Source organism: Heloderma suspectum, chromosome 2 (assembly GCF_057233095.1).
Source record: "Heloderma suspectum isolate Gila_16-S chromosome 2, 16-S_ref, whole genome shotgun sequence".
Classification (NCBI taxonomy): Eukaryota; Metazoa; Chordata; class Lepidosauria; order Squamata; family Helodermatidae; genus Heloderma; species Heloderma suspectum.
Window position 1 is genome coordinate 50,735,332 of NC_139459.1, and position 22,861 is coordinate 50,758,192.

Consider the following 22,861-nt stretch of genomic DNA (forward strand, 5'->3'; position numbering starts at 1 on the left):
TCAGGTCCATAGTCTGGGGGTACTCCTAGATCCATCATTGTTGCTGGAGGCCCAAGTGGTCACCGTGGCTCGGAGTGCCTTTTACCAGCTTCAGCTGGTTCGCCAGCTATGGCCTTTCCTGGACAGGGATAGCTTGACCATGATGGTACAGGCATTAGTAACCTCAAGACTGGATTACTGCAATGCCCTCTATGTGGGGCTGCCCCTTAAGGCTGGTCCAGAAGCTGGAGCTAGTGCAGAATGCAGCAGCTCGGCTGTTGTCAGGAGCTGCCCCTTTCCAGCGTGTAACTCTGCTGAGGGAACTGCACTGGCTGCCTATTCGCTACTGAGCCAGGTTTAAGGTATTAGTACTACTGTACAAAGCCCTAAACAACTTGGGACCAGGATACCTGAAAGAGTGCCTCCTTCCTTACCAACCTGCCTGGTCACTGAGGTCATCAGAAGACATGTTCCTGGTGGTTCCACATGGACCCATGGCCTGGTTGGAGTCCACCAGGAAAAGAGCCTTCAGTGTGGTAGCCCCCTTCCTGTGGAATTCCCTGCCTTTAGATGTCAGGCAGGCACCAACATTGTGTTCCTTCCAGCGCCTCCTGAAGACGTTCTTTCAAGAGGCCTTCCTTGCATGACCAGCCATGGTTTGTTAAACTCCACTTTGTTGGGGTTTGTCTTTTCTAAAAAATGTTTTAACTTTTAACCATTGTTTTATTCTTTTATCATGTTGTTCACCACTCCGAAATCTTCTGATGAGGAGCAGTATATAAATATTGTAAATAAAATAAATAAATAAATAAATAAATAAACCGAAAACAGAGTCAAGGAAAAACAAATACAGGAACCCTGTACAGGATCCCTTATGACTTAAGCTAATAGTAACATATAAAACCACACAAATAATTTAAATCCTAATAAGTTACTTGGTGAACAGCAGTACTAGGTAAATGTTTGTCTTGCATGAGCCCAGCCAGATTTTCTGTTGAAGCTACAAACAATTTCTGCAGTGCCAAGGGTCAGGGATTACGTCTATCTGGAAGCAACATCCTATGGCTTGAAAGACAGTTTTGCAACTTAATCCCAGGGATGTGGAGGGCTGGCTGTGGGTACTCAGTACTTAAGAGAAAGAACTTCGTGTATGTTCAGGGCATTACAGGGTGGGCTCCTACTATTCCAATGGATTGGAACTCTAGAGATGCCACTTAAATACTCCCTAGCAATAAGCACTAGGTTTAAGGCCTAGCAAGCAAGGACAGGAGAGATTTTTAAAATGGTTACTTTTTCTTTGAAGGAGGCTAGATGATGCAAGAGGAATTCAACATGATGAAGACAGAGGACGCTCATGGCAATATGGACGACATGCATGCCCTTCCCTTTCCCCATTGCTTGGACCATGTTGAGAAGTCGGACATAGCGTCACCCCTAAATGAAGAATTCAGAACGCAGTTTGCCCAGTTTGGATATGGCCCTCCCCCAGACCTACCAAACTTCCAGGGGTCCTTTGAAGGGGGCTCTCGTAAGCGTAAAAGCATGCCCACAAAAATGCCTTCTGCCATCCTGCCAGGAGATCCCACATCTCCACTGCACAGATCTGAAGACAACACCCCCGGAGGTTCTCCCAGCCTGCCTTTAATATTCCAGCCCCACCACACACAGCCAAAGTACAACGCCCACATGATTGACCTGTGTAACATCGGCTTTCAGTTCTACAGAACTCTGGAACACTTTGGAGCACACCCTATCAAGGAAGAACGGATAAAGCCAAACGTGCTATGGCCTGCCCCTCCCACATTCCTGCAGGCTCCCTACCCATACTATCCCAAAGTTCACCCTACCCTGATGTTTCCTTTTATTATGCCCCCTGATTTTCATTTCAGAAACCCTTTCCCACTGAAAAGGCCTCCGCAGCCACCTTTCAGGAGGGCTGAGTTGGGAGAACAAGCTGAAAACAAGCAGAAGGTGGAAAGGGTGGATGTGAACATTCAGATTGATGACAGCTACTACGTCGACGTCGGCGGGGAACAAAAGCGCTGGCAGTGCCCCATGTGTGACAAGTCGTACACCTCCAAGTACAACTTGGTGACTCACATTTTGGGGCACAGCGGCATCAAGCCGCATGCTTGCTCTCGCTGCGGCAAGCTTTTCAAGCAGCTGAGCCACTTGCACACCCATATGCTGACCCACCAGGGCACCAGGCCTCATAAGTGCCAAGTGTGCCACAAGGCCTTCACCCAAACCAGCCACCTCAAGAGGCACATGATGCAGCACAGCGACGTCAAACCGTACAGCTGCAGGATATGCGGGAGGGGCTTTGCCTACCCCAGCGAGCTGAAAGTCCACGAGTCCAAGCACGAGAATGGCCGGGAGAACATTTGCATTGAGTGTGGCCTTGACTTCCCGACCTTGGCACAGTTGAAGAGGCATCTCACCACCCATCGAGGCCCGATACAGTACAACTGCACGGAGTGCGATAAGACGTTCCAGTATCCAAGCCAGCTGCAGAACCACATGATGAAGCACAAGGACATCCGCCCGTACATCTGTACGGAATGCGGCATGGAGTTTGTGCAGCCCCATCACCTCAAGCAGCACTCTTTGACTCATAAGGTAAGTCTGTGTCAAGGATCCCCAAATGCTGGGGAAGCCATCAAATGCAGCTCCGTTTAAGCGCGTGTAAACTGTCATATACCAAGAGTTAGTCTAACCTGTCCCATTCATGGGTCTACTGTAAGTAGGACTAACACCGGCTATAACCCAATAGTTGCAATCCTATACCTACTTATCTGGTAGTGAGCCCCACTGGACTCAATAGGGCTTACTTCTGAGTGGACATATATAGGATTGCACTGTAAGGCTGCAATGCTAAACACGCTCGCTAAGGAGTAAGCGCAATTGGACAAAGTGGGATTTATTTCAGCTGCAAGATGTATAGGGCTGCTTTTCAAGGCTGAAATCCAGTGCACAGTTCCTTGGGAATTACTCTCATTGAACTCGAAAGGACTTACTTCAGAGTAACATGTAAAGGACTGCACTGTAAAATTCATAATTTGTTTTGTAATATCTGCATGAAAAATACAAACACATTCATTATAGAAACAGTGAAAAGTGATTATAAAACAGTTGCATTTCTTGCTCTGCAATTTTCTCTTATTGAAGTTTAATGAATTTTATTATTAACACCACAAAAGTCATGTAATTTACAATGAAATACCAACAACAACAACAACAATACTAATAATAATTTCATTGAAAATCACATGGCTTTTGTGGTGATAAACATATTTCCCCTACAACTTAGATGTGTGTGTTCCAGTGTTTTGGGAATGCTTGGAAATTAAATAGTACCTAAATACATAAAAAGAAGTATGAAGGTTTGGAGACAATAATAATGACTCAGCTTAAGTTGTGATTGTTGTGCCTAGAGGTTTACTCCTCTGCACTGGTACCATTTGCACTATTACAAAAAATGTAATAGCATCTATAATCTAGGAAACATAAAACAAAGTAAATATAATTAATGGATGGTCTGAGCACAAAAACACAAGACTTCATTTGTCAGTATGATTGGCATGGTCTAGACTATTTGGATATCTCAATTATCCTCGAAGGTTTAGTTCAAAATCTTTTCCACTCCAGGGGCTCTTCTTGCCTTTATAGCAGCATCTTTACAGACCTACAATCTGCTCAGTCATCCAGTGGCAATATTCCCTCTTACAACCATTTGCACCAGTTTTTGTGGTCTGCGATGGAAATACAATGGATTCTTTGAAGTCCCCCTTTTTCCAGCAAGTTCTAAGTTCTAGAATGCAGGATTCTCTTTGACATCCAACTATGGCTAATAGGATTGCGTTGCTTAACATTTTGGTGGCTACCATAATGACTAGAAACATGTTTAATAAGAATACAAGAAAAACATGCGACAGTTGGCCATTCCCACTAGAGTGAGGAATTTGAACCTGTTGAACTGGTATTAAAAATAAATTGCCATAATAACCACACTCTACCGTTTCTTCCATGCTCTTATGTTTTTCAAGGGTGTGAAAGAACACAAGTGTGGGATCTGTGGTCGGGAGTTCACACTACTTGCCAATATGAAGAGGCATGTCTTAATTCACACCAACATCAGAGCCTATCAGTGCCACCTGTGTTTCAAGAGCTTCGTGCAGAAACAGACTCTCAAGGCCCATATGATCGTCCACTCAGATGTCAAGCCCTTCAAATGTAAGGTGAGTGCTTCTCAGGCAGACAATCAAGATGGGCTCTTTAATCCATCAGTTGAATTGTTTATAGTTGTCACTAATGTTTTAGTTCTATGCAGTGGTCATAATTTAGTGGATAACTATTTTCAGCTGTTTTAAATTTTGTATGTTTTTGTATTTTATTGTAAGTTGCCTTGAGTCTTTATTGTTTTGAGAAAGGCATCTAAAACCTTCTAGATGATGATGATGATGAAACAAAATGGTACCCAGGTTTTGCCTTATAAGAAGGTATTGGGGCATGGGGGAAGGATTCGTTATATATTGCACAATGAACAACAAAGCTGCAAAATAATATAATCTCCAGAGCTAGAATTCTTTGCTGAATCCCATAGCTTCTGAGATTATTTAAGATGGTGTAGTCTACATATACAAGTGAGATCTAAGCACCAATATAACTGAAGAACTGGGAAGACATTTCAGTGCCTTAGCAGGAAATCTAAATGGTGCCCCCCTCCCTGTGGTAAAGGGATAATAATAAATTAAATAGCTGTGCCACCCTTTGGTGATGCCAATCAATTGCAGTGTCCGATGTGGTACAACTCTGTTCCTTTCTGGACCTGCAGAGGGCTCTGAGGCCTGCCACACATAGGTCATGCCAATTTGTCAGGCTCAGTCCCACTCTCAGAGCCCAAGGCTCCTGCTCTGGGGTCCCTGACATTTAGATTCAAATTGCAGATGCAAGAAATGAAACACATATATGAGCATGGTGGGCACACACACAGGGCAGTATCCAATTGTGTCATTCTGCAAACTCAAATAGCGCTATCAAAGCGCCGCCAAATCTTTCCGTTGTGCAAGCGGGTGCCCATTACGCTTGCACAACCAGCCATGCAAGTGGTTGCATAACAGCATGCGCAAACGGTTGCACAACCGCACTTGTGCAAATGTGACTTTAGTTGGATTCTGCTCTCATGCATAGTTTGAAGCCTGCTTTCTGGTAACACAATGTCATTTGTGCTGGTAGAATGACGCACCTGGATATTGCCCAGATATACATATACATATGTATATATACAGGCACTTGTAATGTTATTTTGGAAAATATCTTCATACTTCACTGTGGCGCCCACAGGCATAGGAGTAATATGATATACTGCTTGAAGCAGCCTCCCCCAACCTGTCACCCTCCAGATTTATTTGTTTGTTGACAACATTTTTAACCCCACTGAAAAAAGCTCCCAAAGCAGCTTACAAAGATTAATGTTAAGACAGTCTCTGCCCTCAGTCTTACAATCTAAAAACAAAAGGAGCAGGGATTAGGAGGGAGGAGGAAAAAAAGCAAAACTCAGGCACCAGTTCTTAGTTTCAACATTCTTGTAGTTCTTCTTTCTGGCAGGGAAGGGCGAAAACAAGCTCCCTGCAGCTGTTCCTTCTCTAACCAATATATGGGGCTCAGTTGTTCTCCCCTTTGCCATGATGTGGGCATGAGCCTCCGAGTGGCCCTTGCTTCTCTGGCTGACGGAGGAGGCCAGATTTTGCAGTCCCAGGGAACTGTCAGTCGGCGCTGTGTGTATCTGGCAAGGAAGACTGAAGCAAGTGCCCTGCAGCTGCTCTCTCTGGGGCCAGCTTGGACTCTCCCTTGCCTCGATGTTCTTCCTAGGAGGCAGAGGGTGCTGGCTGTGCTGGCTGGGGGTTATGGGAGTTGTGGTCCAACACATCTGGAAGGAGCCAGTTTGTGGAAGTCTGGCTCAGTGATACACAAACAATAGGATACCTGTGTGGTGTATACCTTTTCAATATTTTCCCACTTTTGGAGACAAGGATGTTGGGGCTCATGAAACAGTAGCACCGTCCAGTTGTGCTCTTCTTTGGTTCTTATGTCCTCACCCTAAATGAGGAAGCTTTGAAACCAGAATGTTTGACTTTTATCTTTTTTCTTTCCTTTCGGTTTTATTCCTCATCTTGAGATTGCACTTTTATAGCTCTTAGTGTAATTGCTAGTCTGCTGATGATAAATATATCTGGCATTTGCATAGCACATTTCATCTCAAAGGGAGGTCAAGGATGCTTAACAATTTGATATACTGGCAAAATGCATGAATCAATCCATGCATGCTGCAGTTTTTATCAGGACAAAATACAAATGATGCCTATACCTTAAGGCAGGAAGTATATTAACAAAATTGGATAAGGTGGCATCATATTTCAAACAGCATAAAAGAAATGAGTTAAATTCCAGCTTAACCTGCATGGCCATGTCGAAATTAATGACACAGAGATGACTAAGACACAGAGATGACTTAGTGGATAAAGTAGCAGTTATGGGAACTCTGGGGGAAAGCGACCATATTATACTTGAGTTCTTGGTTCTAAGGGAAGCAAAAGCTGAGTATAGTCAAATGCGTACCCTGGATTTTAGGAAACCTGATTTTAATAAACTCAGAACAATGATCAGTAAGGTCCCATGGCAAGCGACTCTAACGAGAAAAGGAGTCCAAGATGGGTGGGAGCTTTTAAAGAAGGAAATTCTCAAGGCACAATTACAAACAATTCCAACAAGAAGAAAAGGTGGAAGACAACAGAAGAAGCCAATGTGGCTTCACAAAAAGCTTAGAGATGACCTGAAAACAAAAAAGGACACATATAGGAAGTGGAAAGAAGGCCAAGCAACAAAGGAAGAGGGCAGGCCAGGCAGGTAGCACAGAATTGCAGGAATGGCGTCAGGAAGGCTAAAGCTGAGAATGAGCTGAGGTTAGCAAGGGATGCTAAAAACAACAAAAAGGCTTTCTTCAGCTACGTGCATAGTAAAAGGCAGAGGAAAGAAATGGTTGTTCAGCTATTAAATGAGGATGGCAAAATGATAAGAGATGACAAAGAAAATGCAGAGGTGCTCAGTTCCTACTTTGGCTCAGTCTTCTCCCAAAAGACGGTCTATGACCCCCCTGGCAAAGGCGAAGTACAGGCTGAAGGGGCAGGATTGCAGCTTGAGATTGATAGGCATATGGTCAAGGAACACCTAATTACTTTGAATGAGTTCAAATCTCCAGGGCCAGATGAACTTCATCCCAGAGTAATAAAGGAACTGGCAGAAGAACTCTCAGGACCACTGTCTACTCTCTTTGAGAAATCATGGAGGACAGGGGAAGTGCCAGATGACTGGAGGAGGACTAATGTTGTCCCTATCTTTAAAAAGTGTAAAAAGGAGGAACCTGGGAACTACAGACCAGTCAGTCTGACATCAATCCCTGGGAAAATTCTGGAGCAGATGATAAAGCAATCCCTCTGTAAGCATCTTGAAAACAATGCAGTGATTACTCGAAGCCAACATGGATTTGTCAAGAACAGATCCTGCCAGACGAATCTGATCTCATTTTTTTATCAAGTAACTTCCTTGTGGACTGTGGGAATGCTGTAGACATCATATACCTCGACTTCAGCAAAGCTTTCGACAAAGTGCCCCATGATATCTTGATGAGCAAACTAGCTCAAAGTGGGCTAGATGAAACAACGATCCGGTGGATCCACAGTTGGCTACAGAATCGGACTCAAAGGGTGCTTATCAATGGGATCTTCTCAAATTGGCGAGAGGTAATGAGTGGGGTACCGCAGGGCTCAATCCTGGGCCCAGTGCTCTTCAACATTTTTATGAATGACTTGGAGGAGGAGGTGCAGGGAATGCTGATAAAATTTGCAGATGACACAAAATTGGGATAGCTAATACTTTGGAAGACAGAAACAAAATGCAAAGTGATCTTGATAGACTGAAGCGCTGGGCAGAAAACAACAGAATGACACTTAATAGGGATAAATGCCAAGTTCTGCACCTAGGAAAAAGAAACCAAATGCACAGCTACAAGATGGGGGATCCGTGGCTCATAGAATCATATGAATAGTAGGGTTGGAAGGGGCCTACGAGGCCATCGAGTCCAACCCCCTGCTCAATGCAGGAATCCAAGTCAGAGCATCCCTGACAGATGGCTGTCTAGCCTCATCTTGAAGGGCTCCAGTATGGGAGAGCCCACCACCTCCCTAGGTCATTGGTTCCATTGTCATATTGCTCTAACAGTCAGGAAGTTTTTCCTGATGTTCAGCTGGAATCTGGCTTCCTGTAACTTGAGCCCATTATTCCATGTCCTGCACTCTGGGCTGATCAAGAAGAGATCCTGGCCTTCCTCTCTGTGACAATCTTTCAAGTACTTGAAGAGCGCTATCATATCTCGCCTCAGTCTTCTCTTCTCAAGGCTAAACATGCCCAGTTCTTTCAGTCTCTCTTCATAGGGCTTTGTTTCCAGTCCCCTGATCATCTTTGTTGCCCTCCTCTGAACCCTCTCCAGTTTGTCTGCATCCTTCTTAAAGTGTGGTGCCCAGAACTGGACACAGTACTCCAGATGAGGCCTAACCATTGGTGAGTAGAGGGGAACTAGTACTTCCCGGGATTTGGAAGCAATGCTTCTATTAATGCAGCCCAAAATAACATTTGCCTTTTTTGCAGCCACATCACATTGTTGGCTCATATTCAGCTTGTGATCGACAACAATTCCAAGTTCCAAAGCTCAACAACACTACAGGCGAGAAGGATCTTGGAATTGTTGTCAATCACAAGTTGAATATGAGCCAACAATGTGATGTGGCTATTTGCTATTTTGGGGTTGTTGTGAGGATAAAATGTTGTGAGGATAAAATGAAGAGGAGGAGAACTACGTAAACCACTTTGGGTTCCTTGCAAGAGGAAAAGGGTGGGATATAAATGTAATAATATAAATAAATAAATAAAATAAACAGCAGCTTTCAGCAGCAATTTGTGGGTTAATTAACAAGCCATGCGTTAACTTGGGAATGAATGGATGACTCCTTTATTTATGGTCAACTGACCCATGAACAACCCCAAGTTCCTGGGTTCAGACATCATGATAACAACCCTCGAATATGGCATTAAAGAGATGTTACTGAAAATAGGAAGCGGCTGAACTGCCACTGAACGTTGACATTGCATCTGAACAGTCCCATAAGGTCTCAAAGTATATCATGTGCACTTTGTGTTGCACCGGGGAAGTGGCATTTAAGTTTCATGCAGGGCCAGCCCTACTATTAGCCAGAATAAGGCAGCTAACTCAGGCATGTGTCATGAAATGACAGCAAATTATTAGTTATTAATTTATTCTTATTTTATTTTTACCTCCAGGGATGGAGAGATATGCTTGTGGGATTTTCTACCTCTGGCGTCAAAATAGCTTGGTTGACCTTGAGTACTATGCACCTTGACTTGGGGAGAGGGTGCCATTCGGTGCCCCACCTCAGGTAGCAAAATGTCTTGGGCTGGCCCTGGTTTTACAGCTTCCATGTGGAACATGACCACATAGAAAATGAGGTGGTTTGCCCGCAGGTAATGGCCATATACTATGTGACAAGCTACATCTGCCCCAATTTTCCTCTGCTGTAAAAGGCAAAGGAGCCTTATCATCTAATTTTGCATTTCCACACAATTCTTCAGCTATTATTCCGTGGCCTTCAGACTGACAGAATATAAAGCTTGACTTAAACGTAAAGGAAATGTTGCTCTGAGCAGTGCTGTTAGGGCTGGCCAAAGACATCTTGCTGCCTGAGAGGAAGGACAAGACGGTGCCCCCTCCCATTTCATGTACAAAAGCCAACCAGACCAGGAGTTGAATCTTACTTCAGTATTGGTGATGGGACAGCATTCTCCACTGCACCTGAGCTTAGGAGGTACAGGGCAGGTCACATAACACACACAGCTCTGTCTTTCAACAACTCACACACACACCCCGCCTCCCCACATGTCTCCTCACTCTGCCTAATGGTAGGGCCAGCCCTAAATGCTGTGCAACTGAACATGTTCTATCAGCTGGTGACAAGGGGCCCTTTCACATAGGCAAGGTCAGTCCCAGATAGACATACTGTAGTACCTCTCTAGTTAAACGTTACACAAAGCAGTAAATATGCTTTGAAGTTGCAACTGGGTAATAAACAGGAATTGAAAACCGTTCAAGATTCATGTGGATTTCGTGCAGAATGTATGTCTATACTAGTTTCCTATTCAATCAGCACTCCAGCATTACTGCCACATAGCTATGTAGTGCATTGTTTTATTTCTACTCTTGTTCCTCAGTGATAGGCCATGGTTCCCCCACTACCTCTTAGGCATTAAGAACTGCCACCACTGCAGACAGGATATTAGCTAACACGTGCTGCACCAAACGTTTTTTCTCCCTTCGGGGATGTGAAGCTCTGTCTGTGGCCGGATAGAGGAAGGGAATCTGAGCTGAGGCATCTGTGGCACTCTCTTCAACAGAAGCCCCATTTACATTATTACTTTCCCTCAAAAAAAAAAAAAGGTGGGGAGAGATAAACTGTGTGAATGAGCTCCCTGGCATCAGGCATTGGAACAAACTCCTTTAATCTTATGTTACTTTCTCCATATGACTGTGGCAGTAGGATTACTTCATGTGGGGGAACCTTATATGAACCAGAATGTCCAGAAGACAGATATTCCATAGCTGTATGTTGCGTCCCCATTTTGTGTAACTTAGGGTGGTCGTGTGTTGTACTTTACAGTCTTCTATGGGAAGGGCTTTTTTAGCCTCTTCCAATCATTACCTGCCACACACAGGTTAAAATATTTTAGTAATTTATGTCCTAGGCATGTTGGTCCCAGAGTGTGGTCTGAAGGTGCATGAGGCAACCACCTTGCCAAAGCTAAGCCGGTCTGGGTCTGGCCAGTGCTTGGAAGGGAGACCACCTGGGAATCCCATGTAGCCATGTTGGGTTCCACAGTGGAAGAAAGAACATAAGACGATCCCTGCTGGATCAGACCAAGGGCACATCTAGTCCAGCATTCTGTTCACCCAGTGGCTGACCAGCTGCCTGCGGGAACCCCACAAGCAGGTCATGAGTGCAACAACACTCTCCTGCCCATGTTCCCCAGCAATTGGTGTACATAGGCTCACTGCCTCTGGTACTGGAGGTAGCACATAGCCATCAAGACTAGTAGCCATTGATACAACAGAAAGAAAGAAAGAAAGAAAGAAAGAAAGAAAGAAAGAAAACCGTAAGAAGGGAGAGCAGCAGGAGTCTTGAAGCTTCCCATCATCAGTTAGCAGCAGCTGGAGAGCAGGCTGAGCAGGCAGACTCACACGTCACCTGATCATAACCTTCCCATCCATGGTGTGGTGCAGCTTTCCCCAACCTGGTGCTCTCCAGATGCAACCCTAAGCCAGCATGGCCAACGGTCAGGCATTCTGGAACCTGGAGGGAACCAGGCTGGGAAGGCTGGTTTGATGTATTGAACTTTTCTTTAAATTATTGTTTCTAAATTTGTATCTATACATATACATTAGTACATGCACATTTTTATGCAAATCTGTGTCCTTTTTTTGGTCCTCTCTTGTGATGATGTGTAAGTGACCACCCTATTTATAGTTTTATTTATTTAATTAATTTAAACTACTTATATACTCCTTGATATCATAAGAACTCTAAGCATTTTACATACAAAGTTAATGACTTTTCCGATATCTACCCAAACACTTCATTACAGAGGTGGCTTGCATGGGAGGGGCTGGTTTGTGCAGGGCCAGCGTCAGCACCTGGCATCTTTGGGCCACCGCCAAGGCTCCAGAATCCTGGCAGGGCCAACAATGGATGCTTGCCTGAGCTAACCAGAACCATTTCCCCCCTGTCAGGAACATTGTGCAAAATTTAAGTGGCAAATAGGCCCAGCTGCTTGGTGCTGCTGCTTGGGGTGCTGTTGCCATCAAAGTTACCTGCTACTGGCAAGCCCAGCACAGCCCACTGATGGAGAATGGGGCCCACCAGTCCAGAAGGCACTTTGCCCGGGCCCCAGGTCTGACCCAAGACATTTTGCTGCCTAAGGCAAAGATGGCATCCCCCATTCTACCTACAGAAGCCAACCGGGCTGACAGTTGAAACTTTCTTCAACACTGATGACTAGACAATATCTTCCACCTCACCTGAGGTACCAGGCAGGCTTAGGAGTGCAGGGCAGGATGCCAGGAACACACAGTTCTGTCCTCCAACAGAGGGAAACAGCAGGGAGGCTGTCCCCTCCACACCAGCCAGCATATGCCGCCTGAGTAGACTGCCTCACTCTGTCTAATGGTAGGGCTGGGCCTGCAGGGCCTCTTCAAGCCTGGAAGTGGTGCATGTACAGCAAAATACTCATCTAGACCCACAATGCTTTTAGTCAGAGGTGTCAAGCTTCTTTCAGCCCAAGGGCTGAATGCCATTTCGGAGAAGCTCTTGGGGCCTGCATTCCAGTAGTGGGTGGGGCTGAAGGCAAAGGGGACCAAAGGCAAAAAGTGCAAGGCCAAAGCACCAGCAATACCAGCATATTGTAGCTTAAAGCTCTTCCAGCCAGTAACAATACGACGCCTTAGGAGAGGCATTTCAACCAGTTAGAAATAACCTGTTCAAAAGCTGGGAAACCACCAAACAATTAGTTGGGGGAAAGGATATATGGCCATCTAGGGAACCTTGGAGTTCTGAATTGGGACCCCAGTGTTATAAGTATTGCAATGTGTACCATTGCTTGGGGGCAGGGGAGAATGATATTCTGTACATTTTGGTCAAATCAGTCAATCCTAAAGGAAATCAACCCTGATTGCTCATTGGAAAGACAGATACTGAAGCTGAAGCTCAAATATTTTGGCCACCTAATGCGAAGAGAAAACTCATTGGAAAAGACCCTGATGCTGGGAAAGATTGAAGGCAAAAGGAGAAGGGGACGGCAGAGGATGAGATGGCTAGATAGCATCACTGATGCAATGAATACGAATTTGAGCACATTCCGGGACAGAGCGGAGGACAGGAAGGCCTGGTGTGCTATGGTCCATGGGCTCACGAAGAGTCGGACACGACTTAACGACTGAACAACAACAAAGCTGCTTTGAGCCTTAGTGCTAGGAACATGCTATCGTCCGCCAGACCAGAATGCTCAGAGTGACCTTGAGATGGAAAATGAAATCAAGGAGGCCTTCAAACAAGGAAGTGTTGTAATAATGGGCAACTTCAATTACCCCTACATTGATTGGATAAAATGCATGTTCCAGCCATAACAAAGAGGTTAAATTTCTCGATGCCCTAAACGATTATGCCCTAGAACAGTTAGTCATGGAACCAACCAGAGGGGAGGTGATCTTGGATTTAATCCTAAATGGTGTCGCCCAGGACCTAGTATGAGATGTAAATGTTGTTGAACCACCTGGAAACAGTGATCACAGTGCTATCAGATTTCATATATTTTTAAGTGGAAAATTGCCCAGGAAGTCCAACACAGTCACATTTGACTTCAAAAGAGGAAACGTCTCTAAAATGAGGGAACTGGCAAAAAGGAAGTTAAAAGGGGGAGTCAAGGGGATTAAATCCCTTCAAAATGCTTGGAGATGACTCAAAACCACAATAATAGAAGCCCAGCTAAAATGTACACCACAGTTTAGGAAAGGTAGAACTAAATCCAAGAGGTAACTGGTATGGTTAATGAGCAGCATCAAGGGAGCTATTAGAGAAAAGAGAGCTTTCTTCAGAAAATGGAAGCCTTGCCCAAGTGAGGAAAACAAAAAGCAGCACAAACTTGCATAAAGGAGATGCAAGGAGACAATAAGAGACACAAAGAATTTGGAGGAGTATACTGCTCACAACATAAAGGCCAACAATAAAGAATGCATTAAATATATCAGAAGCAGGAAACCAGCTAGGGAGGCAGTTGGACCATTGGATGACAATGGAGTTAAAGAAGTACTGAAGGAGGACAAGGAGATTGCAGAGAAGCTGAATGAATTCTTTTTATCTATCTTCACTGCAGAAGATATAAGACAGATACCTGTGCCTGAACTGTTGTTTTCAGGAAGGGAGTCAGAGGAACTGAGGCAAATAGTGGTGACAAAAGATGAAGCTGTCAGTCTTAGATAAACTGAAAGCAAATAAATCACTGGGCCCAGATGGTATCCATCCTGGAGTACTCAAAGAACTCAAATATAAAATTGCTGATCTTCTAACCAAAATATGCAACATGTCCCTAAGATCAGCCTCTATACCAGATGACTAGAAGATGGCCAATGTAACACCAATTTTCAAAAAAGGATCTGGGAGGATCCAGGAAATTACAGGCCCATTAGCTTAACATCTATTCCAGGTAAACTGGTTGAAGGCATTATTCAAAAATTAGTAAGCATATAGAAGATAAAATTAGTAAGCATATAGAAGGACAAGCCCTGCTGAAAAAGAATCGACATGGGTTCCACAAAGGTAAGTCCTGTCTCACTAACCTTTTTTGAGAGTGTCAATAAACATGTAGATGGGGTGATCTGGTAGACATTGTTTACTTGGACTTCCAAAAGGCTTTTGACAAAATTCCTCACCAAGGACTCCTGAGCAAAGTTAGCAGTCATGGAATAAGAGGACAGGTCCTCTTATGGATCAGTAACTGGTTAAAGAACAGAAAGCAGAGAGTAGGAATAAATGGTCAATTCTCCCAATGGAGGGAAGTAAATAGTGGGGTCCCACAGGGATCTGCATTAGGACCAATGCTTTTCAACCTGTTCATAAATGATCTGGAATTGGGAGTGAGCAGTGAAGTGGCCAAGTTTGAGGATGACACCAAATTATTTAGGGTGGTTAAAACAAAAAGGGATTGTGAAGGGTTCCAAAAGGATCTCTCCAAGCTGGGAGAGTGGGCATCTAAATGGCAAATGCAGTTCAATGTAAGCAAGTGTAAAGTGATGCACATTGGGGCAAAAAATCCCAACTTCAAGTATAGCTTGATGGGTTCTGAGCTAGTGGTGACTGACCAGGATAGAGATCTTGGGGTTGTGGTGGACACCTCAATGAAGATGTCAACCCAGTGTGTGGCTGCTGTAAAAAAAAAAGAAAAAAAGGCAAACTCCATGTTAAGCATAAGGAATTGAGAATAAAACTGCCAATATCATACTGCCCCCATATAAAGCTATGGTGCAGCCACACTTGAAATACTGTGTCCAGTTCTGGTCACCACACCTAAAAAAAATATATTGTAGAGCTGGAAAAAATGTAGAAAAGGGCAACTAAAATGATCAAGGGGCTGAAGCAACTCCCCTATGAGAGAAGGTTACAACAGCTGGGATTGTTTAGCTTGCGGGGGGAAAGGAGAGTAAGAGGAGACATGATAGAGGTGTACAAAATTATGCATAGTGTGGAGACTGTGGATAGGGAGACATTTTTCTCCCTCTCTCCTAATACTAGAACCTGAGGTCATTCTATGAAGCTGATTGGTGGGAGATTCAGGACAGATAAAAAGAAGTATTTCTTCACATAGCGCATAGTTAAACTATGGAATTCACTACCACAGGGTGTAGTGATGGCCACCAACTTGGATAGCTTTAAAAGGGGGGTGGACAAATTCCTGGAGGAAAAGGCTATCAATTGCTACTAGTCTCGATGGCTATGTGCTACCTTCATTACCAGAGGCAGTGAGCCTATGCACACCAGTTGCTGGGGAACATGGGTGGGAGGGTGCTGTTGCGCTCATGCCCTGCTTGTGGCTTCCTGGTTGACAGCCGGTTGGGCACTGTGTGAACAGAATGCTGGACTAGAGGACCCTTGGTCTGATCCGGCATGGCTCTTCTTATGTTCTTATGGATAAAGCAGTATAGGAATTCAAGGAATCAGTCAAAATTGTCTATGGGAGGAGAAAGGCACTGATCTAACAACCACCTTTGCCATGTTAAATTGTCAAAATGTATGGAGAGTGCCTGACGTGTCCATTACAGGAATTAATTTGCTACTTTTATTCCCTGCGCTGCGTTCATGTTGAATCCTGAGAAGCCTGTTACTAAAGGGCATTGAATAAATTGCCAGAACAAATGAATGAATAAATAAATCAGAAGGAAATTAATGGTGCCTGGGTTTCAGGGAGCAGAAGATCAGACCCCTTTTTGCCTGACTGAAAAACCCCTGAGATATTTGGGCTCATGCACGTCTCTTTGGCTGGCATTCAGCGAGTTAAGGCAATGACCAGATAGCCGCTTTTTGGCACCACACTCCTCCTCAGCAGAAGGAAGGATATAGCTGTACGAACTGCTTGCTTAACAATGGCCTGCCTGTCCCCAGGGAATAGCCTGCAAATAGATTTCATCTTGCTTTCTCTTGTACTTTTCAGAGCTTCCTGTTTTCTCACGGCCCTGTTGGACAGTTTACAGTCTTTCTCCCTCTCCCTCTCTCTTACTTTCAGGAAAGGAACACCCTTCTTATTAAACCTTTGGGTTTTTTTTATTATTATTTAAAGAAGAATACAAGGGAAGAACAGCACAGCAGTATCCTTTCTACCTCGCGGCAGGCTGCAGCTTTCTTTGACTTGTTTCTCAGAGCAAAAGAAAACACCCAGCTTTCCTACAGAGCTAATCACAGCTGCACAGAGGCTGTGCGTGGCTTGAGAGCAGGAGCCTTTGTCACTTACATTTCCTCACCCTTTTGGTTTTTCCTCTCCAAAGATCAGTGCTATCTGCTGTCTTTTATGCTAGTCCACCCAGATGTTTTGTTTCATCATCACCATCATCTCAAACAGTCCTACAGTTTTTGCTTCCAGGTTTGGTCATTTTGCTAATGCACTGAAGCAGCTCTTCCCTACATGAATCCTCCTCCTCAACTCCTCCTCCACTTCTGCTATTGATTCAATCCTGCTGTCACTGTTGTCAAACGTATGAGGGCCTTTGCTTGCACATTGGAAAAAGGTTACACTTGACCACTGCATCCGGAGAACAAAAAAAAAAAGTAAGAAGAGCTCTGCTGAATCCGACCAAGGTCCATTTAGTCCAGTATTCTGTTCACATAGTGGCCAAACAGCTGCCCACAGGAAACCCACAAGCAGGAAATGAGTGCAACAGCAACCTCCTGCCCATGATCCCCAGCAATTGGTGTACATAGGCATATTGACTCTGAAACTAGAGGTAGCATCTAGCCATCAGGGCTAGTAGCCAATGATAGCCTTCTCTTCCAAGGATTTGTCCAATCCCCTTTTAAAGCTATCCAAATTGATGGCCATCACTACATCATGTGGTAGTGAATTACACAGTTTAACAATGCGCTGTGTGAAAAAGTACTTCCTTTTATCTGGCCTGAAGTTCCCACCAATCTGCTTCATGAGATGACCCTAGATTCTAGTATTATGAGAGGAGAAAAAAATGTCTTCCCATCCACTTTCTCCACACCTGGCTATCCTGACAGGATTAATGCTAGTTCTTCTTGATTTTAAATAGGTAGTGTCCTAGATTAATGTCTTCTAACCTTTAAAAATGTTCAGAAGACGTGTCCTAGAGTAACGTCTTCTAAACATTAACTCCAGAGTAGTTTCACTGAAGTCCCATCAAAATCCATTGATCAGTTCTGGAACTATCCTACCATAAATGTGTCATTGATTTTAGTCACAGGTCAAGAACTTGGCCAAAATGTGCTAGATTTATAAAATTTATACCTACATTATAGTTGACTGTCTAATTTTTTAAAAGAGTGACTATATGAATTATGATACTTAATAGCTGCTGATAGACCTATTCCCCATGACTTTGTCTAATATCTTTTTAAAGCCATGTAAGGTGGCGTCACTGCACCTTGCAGGGGTAGGCAACCTGGTGCCTGCCAGATGTTTTGGACTACAATTCCCACCATCCCCAGCCAACAGGACTAACAGAGGTCATGGGAGGTGTGGTCCAAAACATCTGAAGGGCATCAGGTTGCCTACCCAAAGGGTAGTGAACAAAGTGAACCCTTGAAAGGTCATTTCATTTTATGTATTATATTTCTATACTGCCCCATAGCTGAAGCTCTCTGGGTGGTTCACAAAAATTAAGTGCAGTTCACAAAATTATTTGTGTGTGTGAGAAAATGACAGAATTGTCTTAATCTCACCATCCAGACAAGGGAATGCAGTGTAGTTTTTGTGTGAAATATTTCCATGAAAGCAAAGCATAGCCACTTCACAATTCCATCTGCCAGGAGGTATGTGGTAGTGGTGTATGTGCCATGCCATAGTAAGAAAGGGTACTATGCTGCTATGGTGGACAGAAGGGCAACTTGTGACTCCGAGTACTGGGTGGGCCAAGCCAATTTCAATTTCTATGCCCAATAATCCATAGGGAGTTTTGTTTTGTTTTTTGGCCAACAGTGTTTACAGTTTGCATCAAACATTCTTCTTTCCCATGAAATCCAAAAATTTTGTTTTGCAACAAAGGCAAAGAACTGCATGCCCAAGAGAGCCAAGGTTCTATTAAGGACTCCTTGATGGATTGTGAAAGAATGGCTCTGGGTGGGGCTGCTCCAGGCCACAGAATAGAGAAGCATGACCAAATCAAAGATTAATGAAGAAACGGAGGCGTCATGATGCCTGAAGAGGAAATGCACAGCCTTCCTCTTCATCTGTTTTATTTTCCTGCAGCATTCCAGGCATTCTTTCCCTTACCAGTAGAAGTCCTGATTCTAACCCCATCCAGCCCCAGTTTTTGCCATCTCCTAGAATGAGGCAGCTCTGCACTTAGGATTAAACCCTGCCTGAGTTTCTGAATGAGTTTGTAGAATTCCTCAGATATGCAGTGGACCATTTCAAACATTGCAGTGCAACAAACCTAGGTTTGCTATCAAGCTGTCAGAGCCAACATCTGATGAAAACGCTTGCTTGTTATAGCCACACATTTTTAGAGGTGCACTTAAAAGAGGGGGGGAAAGAAGAAGAAAAACCAAGCACAGGAAGATCCAAAAACATTCTGTAGAATACTAGCTCCCATCCTATTAGTACCTCTAGCCCAGTCCTTAGTGAGAGTCTCTTTGGGGAGCTATCCAGCAGTGATGCTGAATTATTATTTTTTTTTTTTTTTGGACTATTGTAGAATGAGTTAAACAAATTAAGTACCCACCTACACTTGGCTATTTCTAATTAACTGAAAAGACTAGAGATCCATTTATTTCTAAGATATACTTTGATCTATGCAACAAGCCATAATCCTACCACTGGCACTTGGGCTCTTAACTCTGCAGTTCTAATTTCTTGTTCTGCTCAATGCCCCAATGCATGTTCTTAATGCCTTTCAAATAGAGTGGTAGCTCTGTGGGCCAAGTGCTTTCCATGTGGCCTCATCACATTTAAATCAGACCTCAGTCTGCAAAGGCACCCATACCACAGTTCCTTATGCTGCATTTACTTGATTAGCGACCTATTCATCCATAGACCTAGATTTTAAGAAGGTCTGTAGGACCAGACAGTTGATAGGTTTATAGTAGTTGGTCCATTGTTTTTATAAGAATTTACCAACTTTTTCAAATTTCTTCATAAACAAGGTAGAAAGATCTTGAGATTTTAACAATCTGAATGTAGAAGAAAGCAAAATTCACAGATACATTCACTCAGGCAGATGGCTTTGATTGTTTAGTTCTTAAAAGTCTGGGTTTGAATCCTTGTGAATCTAACCATGTTTGTCGTGCTGAATTAAGGTTGATGCCTCTTTTTTTCTGACAGGCTCCTCATCTTGGACAGCTCCGTGGCAGGCAGATACAACGTGGCCCTCTCCATACTGGGAAAAACTGCACCTATTGAATTTGGCTGGTGCAGATGGACGAGAATTTTGTTAGGTTCTTTTTTTATAAGAACCTAACAAAATTTGCACATTTCTTCATAAATGGGATGGGAAGAACTTGAGGTTTTAAAAGTTCAAATGTGGGAAACAGCAAAACTGACAGATTTGTCTATCTGTAGTTCATGGGTAGAAGAAACTGTTCAGATTTCTCCTGTAAGCCCATATCAGAATGTAAACTGCAGAACTGTTGAGAAGCTACCTCAGTTGCAACATGCTCTGTCTCAAGAAAACAAAATGATCTGGAAAGTGTATCTGTAGAATAAATCACTTTGATTGTCATTGGTCTTTTGACAGCTGTGCGGAAAAGAATTTAATCGAATGCATAATTTAATGGGGCACATGCACTTGCATTCCGACAGCAAGCCATTCAAATGCCTCTACTGTCCCAGCAAATTCACCTTGAAGGGGAACCTCACCAGACACATGAAAGTCAAACATGGAGTCATGGAAAGAGGATTTCGTTCTCAAGGTAAATGACTGGCAACCAGGCTGACTTGGTAATAGATTCCATAACATCAAACATCTGAGAGGTAGTTTGTATACCAGTGCCAGGTGCCTTATGTGCCTAACTGACTCAGATCTTGCTCACAACAATCACTGCTCACAACAAATACTGTCTGTCTGCCATATATCCAAAATTTCAGGTTCAGGACTACCATAGGTTTGATGCCAATATTTGACTGCAAATGTTTTATCATGCAACTTGCAACTGATAAGCAGGATAGCAGCATAGACCTTTCCCACTCAGCAAACAAAGACTGTAATTTTGTTGGATCCATGATTTGTTGCAGCTATAAAATCAAGGTGCTAGTCTTATGGACTTTAAGCCATAATACTTGGGTGTGTCAGTTTGATTCGATCCATAAAACTGAATGGTCTAAATTGGCTTTCAAATATTCCACCTGAATTTGTTTGTAGATTTGTGTAGCCCTGTTATTAAGATGAATGTTGTGATTAAGATTGTCCATCAGCATTAGGAGTCAGAAATACTATAGTCTAGGAAATATATGAGGGGGAAAGCACTGAACATGGGCAAAATTGTAACGGAGGCACTTTAAAGTGTCAGAAATTATAGCTGATTAGTATATCCAAAATCTGACAAAATCAAACCATGGGAACACCCTCAAATTTGCATTTCAAAAAGTGGCAAATTGTTACTTTTTCCCATTGAACTAGCAAGCACCAGTTGCGTTGCACAAGTTTTGGTTTATGCTAGTGCAATGTCTTCAGCATACTACACAATGTTAGACTGATTTAAGTCCCATTCATTTTAGTGTCTACTCAAAGGAGACAAAACTGGATATAAACCTATGGGACAGAAGCTAAAATATTCTGCCCAGAATTACAGTTCAGGTATTTTAACTTTAAGATGGCTGTAGATCTGTTAATGTACCAGTTAACATATTTATCTTTCTTTTTTAAAACTCTCCTAGGACTTGGAAGGGAACGAATCAGAACATCACAAGCAGAGGCCTCAAGAAGCCTGGAACAGGAAGAACCCTTTGATCTTTCCCAAAAAAGCCAAGGGAAAGAGTTTTCATTTCATTCTGATGGGGAGAGTGCCAAAGGAAGCTCATGTCATGAGGAAGAGGAAGACAATTGCTTTGGGTCAGAGCGGTACAGCCCTGGCATGTACCACAGCAACAATAAGCCATACACACTGCACGATCTTCCAAGTCAATCAGAACATGAGATGAAAGACTTTAGAGAGTTATACAGTGATGGAAAAGAGAAAAGACTGGATGGAAAACGTGTTGAGAAGAAAGAAAACAAAGAGAAAGAAAGCCACGAAGAGAAAGACTTTGTGAATAACCATGAGGAACACCTGAGCTTTAGCCACTTTGAAAATAATAGACTCACTCAGTCTCTTTCCGACTACTTATATTTTCAACACAGAAACAAGAGTTTAAAGGAACTGCTGGAAAGGAAAATGGAAAACCAAGCTGTTTTTCTGGGTATCTAAATAGACACATGTAACTTACCCTTGAGAAAGATTCATTCATGGTTTTCACTAACATGAGCTGTAATCTAACTAGACTGGCAAACGATAAAGAGAGAATAAGCACAAATTACCAGAAATAATGTAGGACAATTTTCACCTGTCATTCAACTGTTCTTTAATTTTCCCTCTTTTTACATTCTGTCTAGATTGATAATCTAATCTATAAGCCTGTTCCCAATGTTTGTCCCAGCATTCTGGCATGGTGTACATATGTGACACCATGAAGTGAACGCGTCTTGAGGCAGTAGAATTGATTGCATAGTAGGGATCACATTTGTGAATGCTTCTCTATGTCAAAAGGCCTCTTCCATCAGAAACATTATCTCTGAAGTCCTAGGTTTTTGTTTTGTTTTGTATTACTTGAAGGAAGCTTAGTATATGAGAGAGCAATCAAATATGGCAGCCCCAACCTGCTATCTGAAGTGACACAGTCTGCTCTTACCACCTCAGGATTCTAACATTTGTGCTGCATTGATAGACTAGACCAGGCCTCTGTCCCATTCACCTAACATTCTGACACATTTCATCAAGACCAAGAAACAGAAATGAAGGCAGGTTATTTAGACTAGGGGTGTTGAACCTCTTTCAGCCCAAGGGCCAAATTCAATTTCAGAGAAGCTCTCTGTGTCTGCAATTCCTGTGAAGGGAGGGGAGAAATGCAAAAGGAGGCAGGGCCAAAGGCAAAAATACCCCCAAATACCAGCATATTTGGCTTAAAGCGCTTACTGCCAGTAATTATGCTTCAGGAGAGGCATTTCACCTTTTTAGAATGGAGGGAAACATGCAAAATCAGGGAAACCAGCAAACAATCTGAGGTTGGGAGAAAGGGAGTAGGGCCAGTGGGAGAGAGCATGGCTTTCTGGGGAAACCCAGCAGGCTGGATTGGGGCCCCAGAGGGCTGGATTTGGGCCATGGGCCTGAGATTCAACACCCATGATGTAGACAGAGGCTGTCTTGGCCCTCAATGGCCTCCACTGAGTTCTAAGAAACAAAACAAGCAAGTTGCGATCTGGGACACTATTGAAAGAGGAGGAAAA

The 22,861-nt window shown here is 43.4% G+C and overlaps 1 protein-coding gene across 1 annotated transcript; it reads left to right on the plus strand.

Annotated features, from left to right (window-relative positions):
- The first annotated feature begins 1,282 nt into the window (after positions 1–1,282).
- ZNF366 (zinc finger protein 366) lies at positions 1,283–21,888 on the plus strand. Its single transcript, XM_084832072.1, has 4 exons — positions 1,283–2,598; positions 4,026–4,217; positions 20,117–20,291; positions 21,256–21,888. The coding sequence occupies exons 1-4, from the start codon at positions 1,291–1,293 to the stop codon at positions 21,783–21,785; spliced, it is 2,205 nt and encodes a 734-aa protein (XP_084688198.1). The 5' UTR covers positions 1,283–1,290; the 3' UTR covers positions 21,786–21,888.
- The last annotated feature ends 973 nt before the right edge of the window (positions 21,889–22,861 follow it).